General features: G+C 42.7%; 1 protein-coding gene across 5 annotated transcripts in view; it reads right to left on the bottom strand.

Moving 5' to 3' along the window:
- Window positions 1-15,825, bottom strand: part of MEGF11 (multiple EGF like domains 11) — a 789,316-nt gene that overhangs the window by 53,682 nt on the left and 719,809 nt on the right. For 4 of the 5 annotated variants that reach the window (XM_075346052.1, XM_075346050.1, XM_075346054.1 and 1 more), the window contains exons 18-20: window positions 4,745-4,873; window positions 2,900-3,028; window positions 2,571-2,804 (exon numbers count right to left, since the gene is read on the bottom strand). In XM_075346052.1, the coding sequence (XP_075202167.1) occupies window positions 2,571-2,804; window positions 2,900-3,028; window positions 4,745-4,873 (492 nt within the window). The remainder of the gene's footprint in view (window positions 1-2,570; window positions 2,805-2,899; window positions 3,029-4,744; window positions 4,874-15,825) is intronic. The other variant, XM_075346053.1, reaches the window with a different exon arrangement.

The raw sequence follows: 15,825 nt of genomic DNA on the forward strand, positions 1-15,825 counted from the left end.
AGGAGGGGCACACGGTCAGAAGGCATCATCCCAATTAATCTAGACAAAAAGACTGACGGCACTCCCAAAACTGCAATGTGATCAGGTGCATAACTGAACATGACATAAAATGACAAAAAAAGAGACAGTTCGCACTCTGAAATGATAAAGCATGAAAACCATGAATGTAAGAATATAGATATGCATTACTGAAGAGAGACTTCAGTTCAGAGTAGGTACACAGTTACAAGATTCCATTTCCATAACGTGGCTACTGGGCAGATATAGAAATGGCCATTTTTGTATGCTAAATATCTAATTTTTTCCTAGATTTCCTTTAGCAGTGATGCATGTCTATATTCTTACATTCATAGTTTTCATGCTTTAGCATTTCAAAGTGCAAACTGCTCTTTTGTTGTAATTTTATGTCATTTTCAGTTATGCACTTGTTCACATTGCAGTTTTGGGAATGCCATCAGGCTTTTTGTCTAGATTAATGGGTATTTTCGCAGTCTGAGTGGTCAGTTTAAAATTAATGGGATAAAATTATGGAGACATGTCCCATATTGACCCGAGTCACAGATCAAACTCGCCAATGCAAGCGAACCATGAAAAAAAAAAAAATATTTGATGACATTAGTTTGCTGTTACTTTTGTTTTATAAAACTGTGTGATATGAGAAGCTTAATGCAGGTTTTTGCTATGTAATCTGAGCACATCATATTCTAGGGTTAAAAAACAAAAATCAACTGTGCCTCTTTTATCAAGCTTTGTGCTATTGTTTCCTTAAACGAAAGGCTTTATCACTTAGTGATTATCACTGCTGGACTACAATCTCACGTGCATGGCAGTCTGGCACGCCCCCTCCTCTGATTGACACCTCACTGTCTATGCACACTCTGTATAGCAAGCCTGGTGTGGGTGGGGCCAGCTCTCTCAGCTCTGCTACATGGCTAAATCTAAAGCTATGATAGTGTCAGAACGGCTGCAGCCAGTAATCTAAATGATACATCATTGGATTCAGAGACTTTTCCTACAGTATGCTGCTCTCATATGAGGTAGCAAAAACTTGCTGACAGATTCCTTACAAGGCTGCCTCCACACGTTGAGTATTTGATGAGTTTTTAACCAGGAGGGAACAATTAGAGGAAAAGTATAATAGAAACACGTCACCATTTCTAAATTATTTACCCACTTCTGATTTTGGCTTACAAATACTGAAGTAAAAAGCTCAACAAATACTCAGTGTGTGCACATTGTCTAAGGAACATCCAACAGTTTTTTTTTTTTCATGTAAAAACACTTATGAGACACTGACCAAACTCAAAAACCAAATTACTCACAGATGGGCTCATTTTACTAACAGTTTGATTTCTGGAGGCAACTGGTCACTCAATATTTATTTAGGGGTATTAGACTACAGGGGGCTGAATACAAATGCTTGTCACAATTATTAGATTTATATTTTAAAAAAATTTAGAAAACCATGTATGATTTCCTTTATAAATATGTGGAATTTTGTGTTTGTATATTACATAAAATCCCAATAAAATACATTTAAGTTTGTGGGTGTAACATTTAAAAACGTACACAATTTCCCAGGGTATGAATACTTGTTCAAGGCACTGTATAAGGCAATGAACGATAAAAATAGTGGTGTTGAGGTTATGTACTAGGGGTTACATTGTCTAATAAATGGCGTGATCCAACAATTGTGATGTCTTACAAACTAAACAATAAGGTAAAGGGGAGATGGTGATGTCTGTAAAGTGCTATAGAAAGTAATGGTGCTATATAAACAAGTCAAATAAATAAAAGGAAAAGGAATTTAAACATCGTGTTATCAGGTCCATAAGATATTTACGGCAAGACATCTTGATCTCCCTTCCATATTGAGTTGTAGGAATTGCATCACGTTCTTGAGTTTGTTACATATTAGTAGAAAAAAGGTAAATGACAAATAAGTCAATTGTAGAATAAAGGGGGCTTTACACGCTACGACATCGCTAATGCGAACTCGTTGGGGTCACGGATTTGGTGACGCACATCCGGCCGCATTAGCGATGCCGTTGCGTGTGACACCGATGAGTGATTTTGCATCATTGCAAAAACGTGCAAAATCGCTCATCGGTGACATGGGGGTCCATTCTCAAAAATCGTTACTGCAGCAGTAACGAGGTTGTTCCTCGTTCCTGCGGCAGCACACATCGCTCCGTGTGACGCCGCAGGAACGAGGAAGCTCTCCTTACCTGCCTCCCGGCCGCTATGCGGAAGGAAGGAGGTGGGCGGGATGTTATGTCCCGCTCATCTCCGCCCCTCCGCTTCTATTGGGCGGCCGCTCAGTGACGTCGCTGTGACGCCACACGGACCGCCCCTTAGAAAGGAGGCGGTTCGCCGGTCACAGCGACGTCGCCGGGCAGGTAAGTATGTGTGACGGGTCTGGGCGATGTTGTGTGGCACGGGCAGCGATTTGCCCGTGTCGCGCAACAGATGGGGGTGGGTACCCACACTAGCGATATCGGGACCGATATCGCAGTGTGTAAAGCCCGCTTAAGACAAGGCATTCAGAGATCTGAGCCTGCAAAACGCACCTGAGAGAGAGTAATCCGTACTTGTCATACGCATTGCTGGAGTGTAAGACACATTCGGCATGTCGTGATCTTTGTCCTTTTGCCTCTGTCGGTACCATAAAAAGAGCCCCAGTAAGGTCATGATGATCAGCAGGAGAACTATGACCCCAATAATGGCACCTGCAGAGTGCCTTTCCGATCCGTGTGCCGGGCTGATTTTAGTGTATGGGTTTAGTTCCTCCATCATTAACGCAGCTGTAGTAATGGAGACAAAGACAATACATTCTAGGATTATACAAGTGCTTGTGCCACAATCTAGAAATCTGAACACGCAGAGAGCACTCACTAACCTTGGTCACAGCGGATGCCCTTAAAACCAGGGTTGCAGTAGCAGGTGCCAGTGACATGATCACAGGTTGCATTGTTTAGACACTCGCACATCTGGCGGCAGCCATATCCAAAAGTCCCTGGTGGACATTCTGAAAATAAAGAGAGATGCAAATTTATGAACAAAATAATGCTGGAAATCGTTTTATGTAAAGGGAATTTCCCCTTTAAGAGGGTTTTCCAGTACTAATTTGATCCGCTTTCATTTGTCCTAACTCTTCCTAACTAACACTTTCCTAATATACTTCTGCTACCTACCCTGCTCCTGTAAGCTGATCCCTCCGGGGCAAATGTATTCCTATATTGATGTTTTAGCCTTGATCCTTCTGGTCGGGAGACCGTAATCGGACCAACTGAGCAGGGCACGTCACTGGTGTGGGTGGGGCTGCCTGTCTGTGAATGACAGCAGTCTGGGCGTGCATTCTCAGATCACACTTCACTCTGGTCTCAGCCTGCATTATAGTGCGGTGCTTTAATGTGACAAGCACTGAGATCTGCCAATCATTAGATAGTGTATCACCCTGTGATCTGCATGTCGCAGCGCTTGTCATATCAAAGCACTGCACTGTAAAGCAGGCTGAGAGGAGAGTGAAGTGTGAGCTGAGCATACGTACCCAGACTGCTGTCACTCACAGAGATGCAGTCCAACCCCCACCAGTAATGTACCATGCTAAGTTGGTCCGATTCTGGTGTCCAGACCGGAAGCATCAAAGCTAAAACATCAACCTAGGAATATACACGCCGCAGAGATCAGCTTCCAGGAGCAGGGTAGATAGCAGAAGTATATTAGGAAAGTGTTAGTTAGGAATAGTTAGGACAGATGAAAGGGTTGTCACATTAGTAGTGGAAAACCCCTGTAAATTATAATGTTTATGATTTTATATTTTTGTACATTTAACACATTTCCCTTTTGTGAATTACAGCATAACTAAACAGAAATTCCAATAATAGTAATAAACCCCGCACTCGACAAGATAAATTTGCAGGTGATGTAGAATTTGATCAACGTGACAATCCAATTCGACAATATACAAATTATTTATGACATTTCGGTTATGTGTACCTTCATCAGATAAATGTCTGAGGACTGGGGTCAATGTATGAGCATATACGCTTATGGAGATATAATGAGGATGTCACGGATAGTAATGATCTGTGGAGACTCGCGCTGCAGGAAGTGTGACTATGTCACTGTAAGATGGCTTATACACTGACCCCAGTCCTCAGACATTTATTTGATGAAGGTCCACATGACCAAAATGTCATACCATGTATATTGTCGAATTGGATTGTCACGTTGATTAAAGTCTACATCACTTGCAAATTTCTCTTGTCAATTGCTGGGTTTATTATTGGATATGGATTGGAGCCCTACTTGGGCACCACAGCTCACACACTGGAGTGCCGTGTATGACTTTCCAACTAAACAGAGATTCCATTCAGGAGTCTAGGAAAGTTGTGTGACCACATCTGGTGGCCATAATGCTTGTATATTAGAAAATGTTATGTCTACAACATTGACAATTCAAGGGCTTACATTTCCCTTTTTTATTTTAGGGGTACATGCCTTTTTTTAACATATACTGCGTAAGCAGATTCTGGATGTGATTTGCCTCAATGTGTATATATATAAATAAACAATACTGTATTTCACTACATAGTTTAATTTGTAGAGGAATAGTTAGGAGGGTCATACCGTTTTTGTAATGGGAGCGGGGAGGGGCAGACAGACACAGAACAGGACACTGTTCAATGCAACGGGGAAAAAAGTTCCTGGAGAGCAAGACACTGGGTGACAGGACACTTACTCTGCTCGCAGTGTTTGCCTGTGAATCCTGTTCTACATGTGCACTGCCCAGTGATGTGGTCACAGTCGGCTCCATTATGGCACTGACAGACATTGGCACAGTCCTTTCCATAAAATGCTGATGGGCACCCTGCAGAATCAGAATAGCATCACAAACACCTAGCAGCAGACAGGGGGCGACCTCATCTCTATTAACCAATGGTTCAGACTAATATCACACTAGACCTCAGATCACATTAACAATATTACTGCTTAATCCAAAGTAAGAACACATAGACCATCCTTTTGGACATGCATTGGTGTTATAGAAATACATATTTTTATTATTTTAGTTGTTGTATGCAAGAGCTTCATTTCAGCTAAACAGCAGACCAGCCAGGGTCTTCAACTTGATTTTTTATTTTGTTTCTGGACATCTTCCAAAAATCACAAACAGACACTTGGGGTACAGTATAATGACGCCAACACTTGGGATATGGGATAATGACACTTTCCCTCAGCACCAAGTTTTCCTATGATCTGAAATCCCTCTTTCTATCAGCACACAGCTTTGCCATGCTCTGCTATACATCTTTCCCTCAGCACACAGCTTTGCCATGCTCTGATATACATCTTTCTCTCAGCACACAGCTTTCCCATGCTCTGCTATACATCTTTCCCTCAGCACCCAGCTTTCCCATGCTCTGCTATACATCTTTCCCTCAGCACACAGCTTTCCCATGCTCTGTTATACATCTTTCCCTCAGCACACAGCTTTCCAATGCTCTGCTATACATCTTTCCCTCAGCACACAGCTTTGCCATGCTCTGATATACATCTTTCCCTCAGTACCCAGCTTTCCCATGCTCTGCTATACATCTTTCCCTCAGCACCCAGCTTTCCCATGCTCTGCTATACATCTTTCCCTCAGCACACAAACCTTCACACTGCATAATTGCTTGCGAACAGTATAATGGCCCTCCATAAAGTATAAAGGCTCCCTCGTAGCTCTCCAAATACTATATTGGCCCCAAAATAGCCTTCCATATAGTATAATGGGTCCCACATAACCCTTTATATTTTAGAATGCACCCCCATTATAATGCACTTCCCATAGTCCTCCATGTATATGGTAGCACTCATAGTCCTCCAATTATTATACTGCACCTCCCATAGTTTTCCATGTAATATAATTCACTCCATAATCCTCCATATATTATACTGCACCCCATAGTCCTCCATGTATTATAACGCATCTTATAGTCCTCCACGTATTATACTGCATTCCATTCTCCTCCATATATTATACTGCACCCCATAGTCCTCCATATATTATACTGCACCCCATAGTCTTCCATATATTATAATGCACTCCATAGTCCTCCATATATTATACTGCACCCTATAGTCCTCCATGTATTATAATGCACCCCCATAGTCCACCATGTAGTATAATGCACCCCCATAGTCTTCCATATATTTTAATGCACCCCCATAGTCCTCTATATATTATAATGCACCCCCATAGTCTATGTATAAGGTAACCCCATTAGTCCTCCATATAACAACGCAGCCACCATAGTCCTGCATGTATTATAATGCAGCCCCCATAGTCCTGCATGTATTACAATGCAGCCCCCATAGTCCTACATGTATTATAATGCAGCCTCCATAGTCCTATATGTATTATAATGAAGGACTATTATGCAGCCCCCATACCATTTAATACACCCCATAGTCCGCCATGTATTATAATGCACCCCCATAGTCCATGTATAAGGTATCCCTTATAGTCCTTCATATTGTATTATGCAGCCCACATACCATTTAATGCACCCCCATATACCCCCATGGCACCATATACTCACTGATTTAAATAAATAAATAAACAAACAAGTACTCACCTTTCGTCATTCCCCTGCTATTCCGGTTAGAGCGTCCTGCATGTCTCATCACAGTGGCACACAGTAGTGACGTCACCAAGCTCCGCTGAGATATCGAGTGCAGGCACAGGGGGAGAATGATGAGGAATGGAGCGAAGCGTTCCTCTCCCTCTTTCATCATTGCTTTGTGCAATGACGGGCGAGGGGGGGGCCTGGTGCCGCAGCTGACACCGGGCCCCTCTGACTCACGGGCCCCATAGAGGCCGTGTGGCTTGCCGCCATTGGCGTTACGCCACTGAACATCTCAGCTCCTCTCTCACTAAGAGGAGCCGGCTACTTTTCTACAGGGCAGGTGCCAGGCCTGGTCGTGGTTGCGATCTCTGCGACCGCGATTGTTACGCCTCTGAGTATGGCCATCAACCACAATACTGACATGAAGACATTAATGATATTTGTAATTACAAGGTTTCCAAAAGTCACAGACATCAATTATTTTTTTTTTACAGACTGGAAAAAACCGCCCGATTTTTATGGACTGTCCAGGAATTTCTGGACAGTTGGCGACCCTAAGAGCAGATCAGATTACCTTTATCTTTTCATACAAATAAACTAAAATGGAAATAAAATTAGTGACTAATTATAACAGTGCAGAAGCTGAGTGTTCCTCTGTTTTCAAGGTGTTAACAATTCCAAAAAAATTGTTCATGAGAGAAATTTGCTTAAAGGGTAAAAATAAGTATGGCCAAAAATATAAACCCTACACGAGTTGTCACCCAGCAATCAAAAAAAGTCTTGAACAGCAAATCTTTCTAGACCAGTACCAAAAGATTTTAGATGTGATTTTTTTTTCTTTTACAAAGTTTACTGCTTCACTTTTTATATTTGATATTTACATTAACTCTCGATTTTTATAACGAATGATCCGATGAATTTCCACAAATTGCAAGGACATTTCTTGCCATGAAATTAACCTAATCACAAAAGGAAAAAAAAAACGGAAATAAAACCATTTCCACTTAATTTCAGTCCTGCCACAAAATGATCTGCTTACTTCATTTCAGTAATCTTGCTAGCTCAGGAGAGTGTTAATGAGGGCAAGGCAGATTAAATCAATCTGTCAAGCTGACTGAATTATACGAGCAGACTGGACGCTTTAAAAAGGGGGCTTGTGCTTGAAATCATTGTTCATTACTGTTAACCATGGTTACCTCCAAGGAACCAAGCAGCCCTTGGCCTTGCATCAAAAGGACTTTACAGGCAAGGACATTGCTGAGTATAAGGGTATGTGCGCACGTTGCTCTTTACCTGCTTTTTACCTGCTTTTTTGCTGCTTTTTCTTCTGCGCTGTTTAATGCCAAAATGGATGTGTTCTTCTATTCAAGCAAAGTCTATGGGAATTTGGGTTTCTTGTTCACACTATGTTGTTCAAAATGCTGCCTTTTTGAGGCAGAACTTTGGTCAAAAACTCAGCTTTTCAAAGAAGCAACATGTCAATTGTTTTTGCCATTTGGGTTTTGCACTGCAAAGCTGAGTTTTTGACCAAAGTTCTGCCACAAAAAGGCAGCATTTTGAACAACATAGTGTGAACAAGAAACCCAAATTCCCATAGACTTTGCTTGAATAGAAGAACACATCCATTTTGGCATTAAACAGCGCAGAAGAAAAAGCAGGTAAAAAGCAACGTGCGCACATACCCTCAAAGTGACTAAAAATCAACCATTTATCGGATCATAAAGAACTTCAAAAAGTCAGGTTCAATTGCAGTGAAGAAAGATTCAGGGCATCTAGGAAAGTCCAGCAAGTGAAAGGAAAACCTTCTAATGAGAATTCAGCTAAGTGATCACTTAGTACAGAACTTGCTCAGGAATTTCAGCAGGCAGGTGTCAAGAAGGGCAGCAAAGAAGCCAATTCTCTCCAAGAAAAACATGAAGCAAAAAGTGACATTCTGCATAAATTAGAACTACAGAGATTAGACTGCAGAGGTCTGGAGATATTTTATGATGAACCCTCCTTTAGACTGTTTGGGACATCTGGAATAATAATTGGCTGGACAAGAAAAGGTGAGCGCTACCATGAGTCCTGTCTCATGCCAACAATAAAGCATCCTGAGACCATTCATGTGTCAGGTTGCTTTTCATCCAATGGTGTAGGCTCACTCACAATTTTGCCTGAAATACTGCCTTGAATAAAGAATCGGTATTTAGGCTGGACTCAGACTAGCGTATGGCATCCAATGCGATATGCCAATGACCCCTGGCTCGGGCTCTGCTGCGAGCATGAGCCGAGTGTCATGTGACTGTGACCCGATCTTTCAATCGGGTCAAAGCTGTGAAGCTGAGGGCAGGCGCTGCGTAGGAGAGGGAGGGATAAATGCTCCCATCTCCTCCATTGTCAGCCTGTGCATATATCGCACTGCACTGGGATAACATCCGAGTGCAATCCAATGTTTCTCACGCACCCATTCACTTGAATGGGTGCGAGTGATACGGCTCTCGCAGAAAATCGCAGCATGCTGCTACTTTTCTCGCATCCAGAATCTGGATGCCAGAAAAGCTGAACAACTGCTCTCCCTCATTGATTAACATTGGTGAGAGTGCAATGCGAGAATTTCTCGCATTGCACTCGTCCGCTTTTCACGCTCGTGTGATTGTGCCCTTAAGAATCCTTCAGGAATAACTGTTCCCCATTATCCAGGTATAATTTGGTGATGCTTTTTTCTGGACGTCCAGGAAAAATATTGGAGTCAACAAGTCAGTTTATCACGAGGTCTATCAGTTCTGGTGCGACAAACACGGCAGTGGAGGTGGCTCATATGCTTCATAATAGTGAGATCACAGATGTCCATGCAATCACTATGCAACATGCATTACACAAGTCTGGAATGGTGGCCTGAAAAAGGGTGAAGAGGCCTTGTCTTTAATATTATAAGAAGCATCGGCTCAAGTTTGCAAAAAAGTATGGTAAGTGGACAGTAGAAGATCAGAAATGGGTGATTTGGAGCAATGAGGCAACAGTCAATAGACTAGGCTCTGATAGGTGTAAAGGGGTCTGGAAGAAACAAAGGAAAAAGGGGCTAACGGATCAAGAAATTGAAGGAACTGTCAAGTTTGGGGGAGGAAGCCTGATGATATGAGTTGTTTCACAGCCAAAGGCGTTGGGTAATGGATTGTGGTCTCAATGCTAAGCTATATGTGAGTATACTACAATATGAGTTACTTCGTACTCAAGTAAGTCGACCAGTATGGAACAACTTTGGTAATGTGTAGAAGAGAGGTGGGATTAGATTTCGGAAGAGACATGCTTGAATCTGATAGAGAGCATTCCCAGAAATATGTAAGCAGTGTTGAAAGCCAAAGGTGGGCTTTTAAAATAATAAAAATTTAACTTAACATTTGAAGGAGAAAACCAATAATAATGCAGTAACATAACAAGAATCTGCATAACTAATCATATGCTAAATAGTTGCAAGTCAAATTTATATATGAGCTAACCAAGATGATTGTCTATAAAATGAAGGTAGACTTAAAGGGGCTTTACACGGTAGCGATATTGGTACCGATATCGCTATCGTGCGTAACCGCCCCCATCGTTTGTGCGACACGGGCATATCGCTGCCCATCGCGCACAAAATCGCGCTCCCCCGTCACACAGCTTACCTGCCCTGCGATGTCGCTATGGCCGGCGATCCTCCTCTTTTCTAAGGGGGCGGGTTGTGCGGCGTCACAGCGACGTCACACGGCAGGCGTCCAATAGAAGCGGGGGGGGCGGAGATGAGCGGGACGTAAACATCCCGTCCACCTCCTTCCTTGCGCATTGCCGGTGGAGGCAGGTAAGGAGATGTTCCTCGCTCCAGCGGTGTCACACACAGTGATGTGTGCTGCCGCAGGAACGAGGAACAACATTGCTAATTAGAGGTGAACGATTTTTAGTTTTAGAATTTTAGAACGACCTCTCCACGGCAAACGATTTTTGACACTTTTGGGATAGTTTTAGGTCACACATAAGTGTCACACGCTGCGATAACGATAATGGCGCCGGATGTGCGTCACTAACGACGTGACCCCGGCGATAAAAAATTAACGATATCGTAGCGTGTAAAGCCCCCTTTACTTTCAAAGCTGTAGTGAATAATGAGCTATTGAGCCTGAAAGTCTAAAGATCAAATTTCCTGTTTACACATTTCCTGTTTACACCTTTCCTGCCGAGAATGGTAATTTTTAACCTTGCTCCTGATAAACCTGTGTTTGCTTATTTAGGTTTCTATGAATTCTTTTCTTCAATTATCAGCCTATTTAAAGGGGCTGTCTGGTGAAAACAAGTTATCATTGGGAGTCACACTTCTGGAACCCACACTGATCGGCCAAATGGGGAACACTTATCACCGACAGAATGGATCAGTAGAGCGCAAGCTCGACTGCTGCTCTAGTCATCCCTTATTTGTATGCTTAGAGCTGCGCTCAACTTTTCCTGGCTTCCCCATAGAAAATAAATGGAGTGGCGTGCTGGTGATAAAGGTGCCCCTTTTTCCTACGGGTATGCTGAGTTTTATGTGGAAATTTCTCACATAGAATTACATTAGATGTGGAAATTTCACCGGAAAAAGCACACATGCATTTTTAGGCTATGTGCGCACTTTGCTTTTTTTCATGCGTTTCCGCAGCGTTTTGAACTGCAGCGTTTTAATGCCAAAAGGCATGCGTTTTGATTTTCAAGCAAAGTCTATGGGATATATGGCTTTCTTGTGCGCACAATGCTGTTAAAAACGCAGAGTTTCAGTTGCAGAAAATTTGTCAAAATCTCTGCGTTTAAAGAAGCAGCATGTCAATTGTTTTTGCCATTTTGGCAGCGTTTTGCTAACATTGAAGTCAATGAGAAGTTTCAAAACGCATCCTAAATCAAAATCCTAGCGTTTAACATGCTTTTTTGACAAATTAAATGAATGCGTTTTTGACATTATATTAAGGGCATGATATGACCCTTTACGCACACACATAGTCCGACAATTAAATTTATGAAAATCAATAATGTAACGTTATTTTATAAATAAATATTAGCACACAGTTATAATTTTAATAAAATCAGCTATTTTGTGTATGATTTTAATCATGATATTTGTTATAATTTTTTTCTCTTTATTTCATAGTGTTTAAATGTTTAAACTTTATTTAGCAGTGTATTTGTCTTCAAAACGCATCTGACTTTAAGCAATGAAAAAGCATGTAAATCGTGCTAAAAACGCGGCCAAAACGCGGTAAAAACGCAAGCGTATTTATAGCGTTTTTGTGGTCAAAACCAAATTTGACAAAAAACATTTCTGCCAGAGGATGCGTTTAGAACTGCAACAACCTCAACGCAAAGTGTGCACATAGCCTAAAGCGGGCTTTACACGCTGCGACATCGCTAATGCGGAGTCGTTGGGGTCACGGAATTGGTGACGCACATCCGATCGCTTTAGCGATGCCGTTGCGTGTGACACCGATAAGCGATTTTGCATCGTTGCAAAAACGTGCAAAATCGCTAATCGGCGACATGGGGGTCCATTCTCAAATCTCGTTACTGCAGCATTAACGAGGTTGTTCCTCGTTCCTGCGGCAGCACACATCGCTGCGTGTGACACCGCAGGAACAAGGAAGCTCCCCTTACCTGCCTCCCGGCCGCTATGAGGAAGGAAGGAGGTGGGCGGGATGTTACGTCCTGCTCAGCTCCGCCCCTCCGCTGCTATTGGGCGGCGGTTCAGTGACGTCGCTGTGACGCCGCACGGACCGCCCCCTTAGAAAGGAGGCGGTTCACCCGTCACAGTGACGTCGCTGGACAGGTATGTATGTGTGACAGCTGTTGTGAGACACAGGCAGCGATTTGCCCGTGTCGCGCAACAGATGGGGGCGGGTACCCACACTAGCGATATCGGGACCGATATCGCAGTGTGTAAAGTAGCCTTTAGAGTATCTCTACGGCGGTAATACGCACCTGTGTGTATCAATGAAGTTTTATGAAATCCAAATAGCAGTAAGTATCAAAAACAAAGCAGCTTAATGAAAAAGCACTAAAACAACCCACAATGAAAAAATGCAAGTAACATAACAGGTGCAGAAATGCTGTAACATCAAAAACCTACCAAAAGCTCATCATGGGAACATAACCTAAGGCTGTGTGCTTACGATGAGTTTTTGGTGAGTGTTTGGCACTGCTTATTTTGGCATCATCAAAAATGCAGCACCCTAGGCCACGTGCACACGTTGAATATTTGATGAGTTTTTTTTACCTCAGTATTTGTAGCCAAAGCCAGGAGTGGGTAATAAATACAGAAGTGATGACGTGTTTCTATTATACTCTTCCTCTGATTGTTCCCTCCTAGTTTCGGCTACAAATACTGAGGTAAAAAGACTCACCAAATACTCATTGTGTGCACGTGGCCCTATGTTTCTCATATCAAAAGGTTCACAAAAAAGTAACAGCAAATGAATGGCTTTGTTTTTTTTTCACGGACCCTTAGGCTATGTGCCCACGCTGCGGAAAATTCGCAGAATTAGCCGCGATTTTTTCGCGGAAAATCCGCGGATTTTTCAAAAATCTGCAGTACAGCGAGTCCACAGCCATTTCTATGGCATTTGGGGAGTCCTGTGCCCATGCTGCGGCTTTGTGCAGATTTTTCTATACCTTAGATGCGGAAAATCCGCAGGTAAGAAATGCACATGGATTTTTATTTAATTTCTGCTACAGAAACACATAAAAAATGCATGTAACCTGCATATAAGTATAACAAAAAAGTTTTGTTACAGCCAAATATCAAAAATAAAGCAGCTTTGTTTAAAACATGACATACTACCAATATGCATAAAACGCAAAGTTAAAAAACACATGCAACCTAATTTACATAATAGGTGCAGAAATGCTGCAAAAAACCTGCAGCATCAAAAACTCACCAAAACAATCATCGTGGAAACTTAGACTAAAGCCACATGCAAATGTTGAGTATTTGGTGAGGTTTTTTTACCTCAATATTTGTAGCCAAAATCGGAAGTGAGTAAAAAATAATCAAAAATATTATACTTTTCCTCTGATTTTTACACTCCTGGTTTTATCTTACAAATACTGATTTAAAAAACCTCACCAAATACTCAAATTGTGCAAAGGGCCTTAGGCTATGTGCGCACTTTGCATCGAGGTAGTTGCAGTTCTAAATGCATCCTCTGGCAGAAATTTTTCCAAAGTTGGTTTTGACCACAAAAACGCGATAAATACGCGTGCGTGTTTACCGCGTTTTAGCCGCGTTTTTAGTGCGATTTACCTGCTTTTTCAATGCTTAAAGTCAGATGCGTTTTGAATACAAAGACACTACTAAATAAAGTTTAAACATTCAAACACTATGAAAAAAAACGGGAAAAAATGATAACAAATATCCAGATTAATATCAATCAAAAAATGGCTTTTTTAATATAAAATGATAAGTTTGTCATAATAATTTTGGCTAAAATTACCGTATTTTTTGCTTTATAAGACGCACTTTTGTTCCCCCAAATTTTGGGGGAAAGTAGGGGGTGCGTCTTATAAACCGAATATACGGGGGGGGGGAGGTGTATATATTTATATATACTGCAGGGTCCGCTCTGTAGCGGTGCTGGGGGCAGGTGATAGCTGCGAGCGGCAGCGTTTGATCTCCTGCTCCCGCTCATATAATATGCACAGCCGCTGTCCATCAGCAGCGTGGTGCTGAAACTGCATCGCACTGATGGGCTGGGGCAGCGGGGCATATTATATCTGCCTGCGCCCTCCTTTGATCGCACCTGATCCCCCTGTGTTAGATATGGCCCCCGTGCTGCTGCCCATAGTAAAATAAAAAAAGCTTTACTTACCTCCAGCGCTGATCTCCGGTCTCCTGCTGCTGCTGTCTGTGATAAGGCACACAGAGATGATATCACTCTGCCGATCACATGACCGGCAGCAAGAACCAGGAAGTGTAGGAGGGAGGACTCAGAGTTCAACTGCGAGGAGGGAGACACAGGGATTACAGCGCTGAGAAGGTAAGGAAAGTGTTTTATTTTATTATGGGCAGCAGCATGGGGGGCATATCTAACACAGGGGAGATATGCCATCTATAGTGGCCATGGGCAGCACACATGGGGGGCATATCTAACACAGGGGAGATGTGCCATCTATAGTGGCCATGGGCAGCACACATGGGGGGCATATCTAACACAGGGGAGATGTGCCATCTATAGTGGCCATGGGCAGCACACATGGGGGGCATATCTAACACAGGGGAGATGTGCCGTCTATAGTGGCCATGGGCAGCACACATGGGGGGCATATCTAACACAGGGGAGATGTGCCGTCTATAGTGGCCATGGGCAGCACACATGGGGGGCATATCTAACACAGGGGAGATGTGCCATCTATAGTGGCCATGGGCAGCACACATGGGGGGCATATCTAACACAGGGGAGATGTGCCGTCTATAGTGGCCATGGGCAGCACACATGGGGGGCATATCTAACACAGGGGAGATGTGCCATCTATAGTGGCCATGGGCAGCACACATGGGGGGCATATCTAACAGGGGAGATGTATCATCTATAGGGGCCATGGGCAGCACACATGGGGGCCAAATCAAACACAGGGGAGGTGTGCCTTCTATAGGGGCCATGGGCAGCACACATGGGGGCCATATCAAACACAGGGGAGGTGTGCCATCTATAGGGGCCATGGGCAGCACAGGGGGACGTGTTCCAGCACAAGGGGGCTATATTCAATATAAGGGGGCCATATCCAGATTAAGGGGGGCTAATTTTAGGATGGGGGGCTATGAGGGACATATACCCTATATGATTTGTTAGATGGACACTGGCATTATAAGATGGACCCCATTTAACATTAAAAAAAAAATAATTCTCTTTTCCTTCACCAAATTTGGGGGTGCGTCTTATAATCAGGTGCGTCTTATAAAGCAAAATATACGGTACATTTATTTATGGATTATCATAAAAATAATTGTCGGACTATGTGTGTGTATAAAGGGACATATCATTCCATTAATATTTTGCAAAAACGCATGCAATTAATTGGTCCAAAACGCATGTTTTCAGCATCAGAAAAGCATGTAAAACGCTAGAATTTTGAGGTTTCTTGCATTTTGCAATTTCTCATTGACTTCAATGTTAGCAAAACGCTGCCCAAATGGCAAAAACAATTGATATGCTGCCTCTTTGAATGCTGAGTTTTT

The sequence above is a fragment of the Anomaloglossus baeobatrachus genome, chromosome 4 (genome assembly GCF_048569485.1).
Source record: "Anomaloglossus baeobatrachus isolate aAnoBae1 chromosome 4, aAnoBae1.hap1, whole genome shotgun sequence".
NCBI lineage: Eukaryota > Metazoa > Chordata > Amphibia > Anura > Aromobatidae > Anomaloglossus > Anomaloglossus baeobatrachus.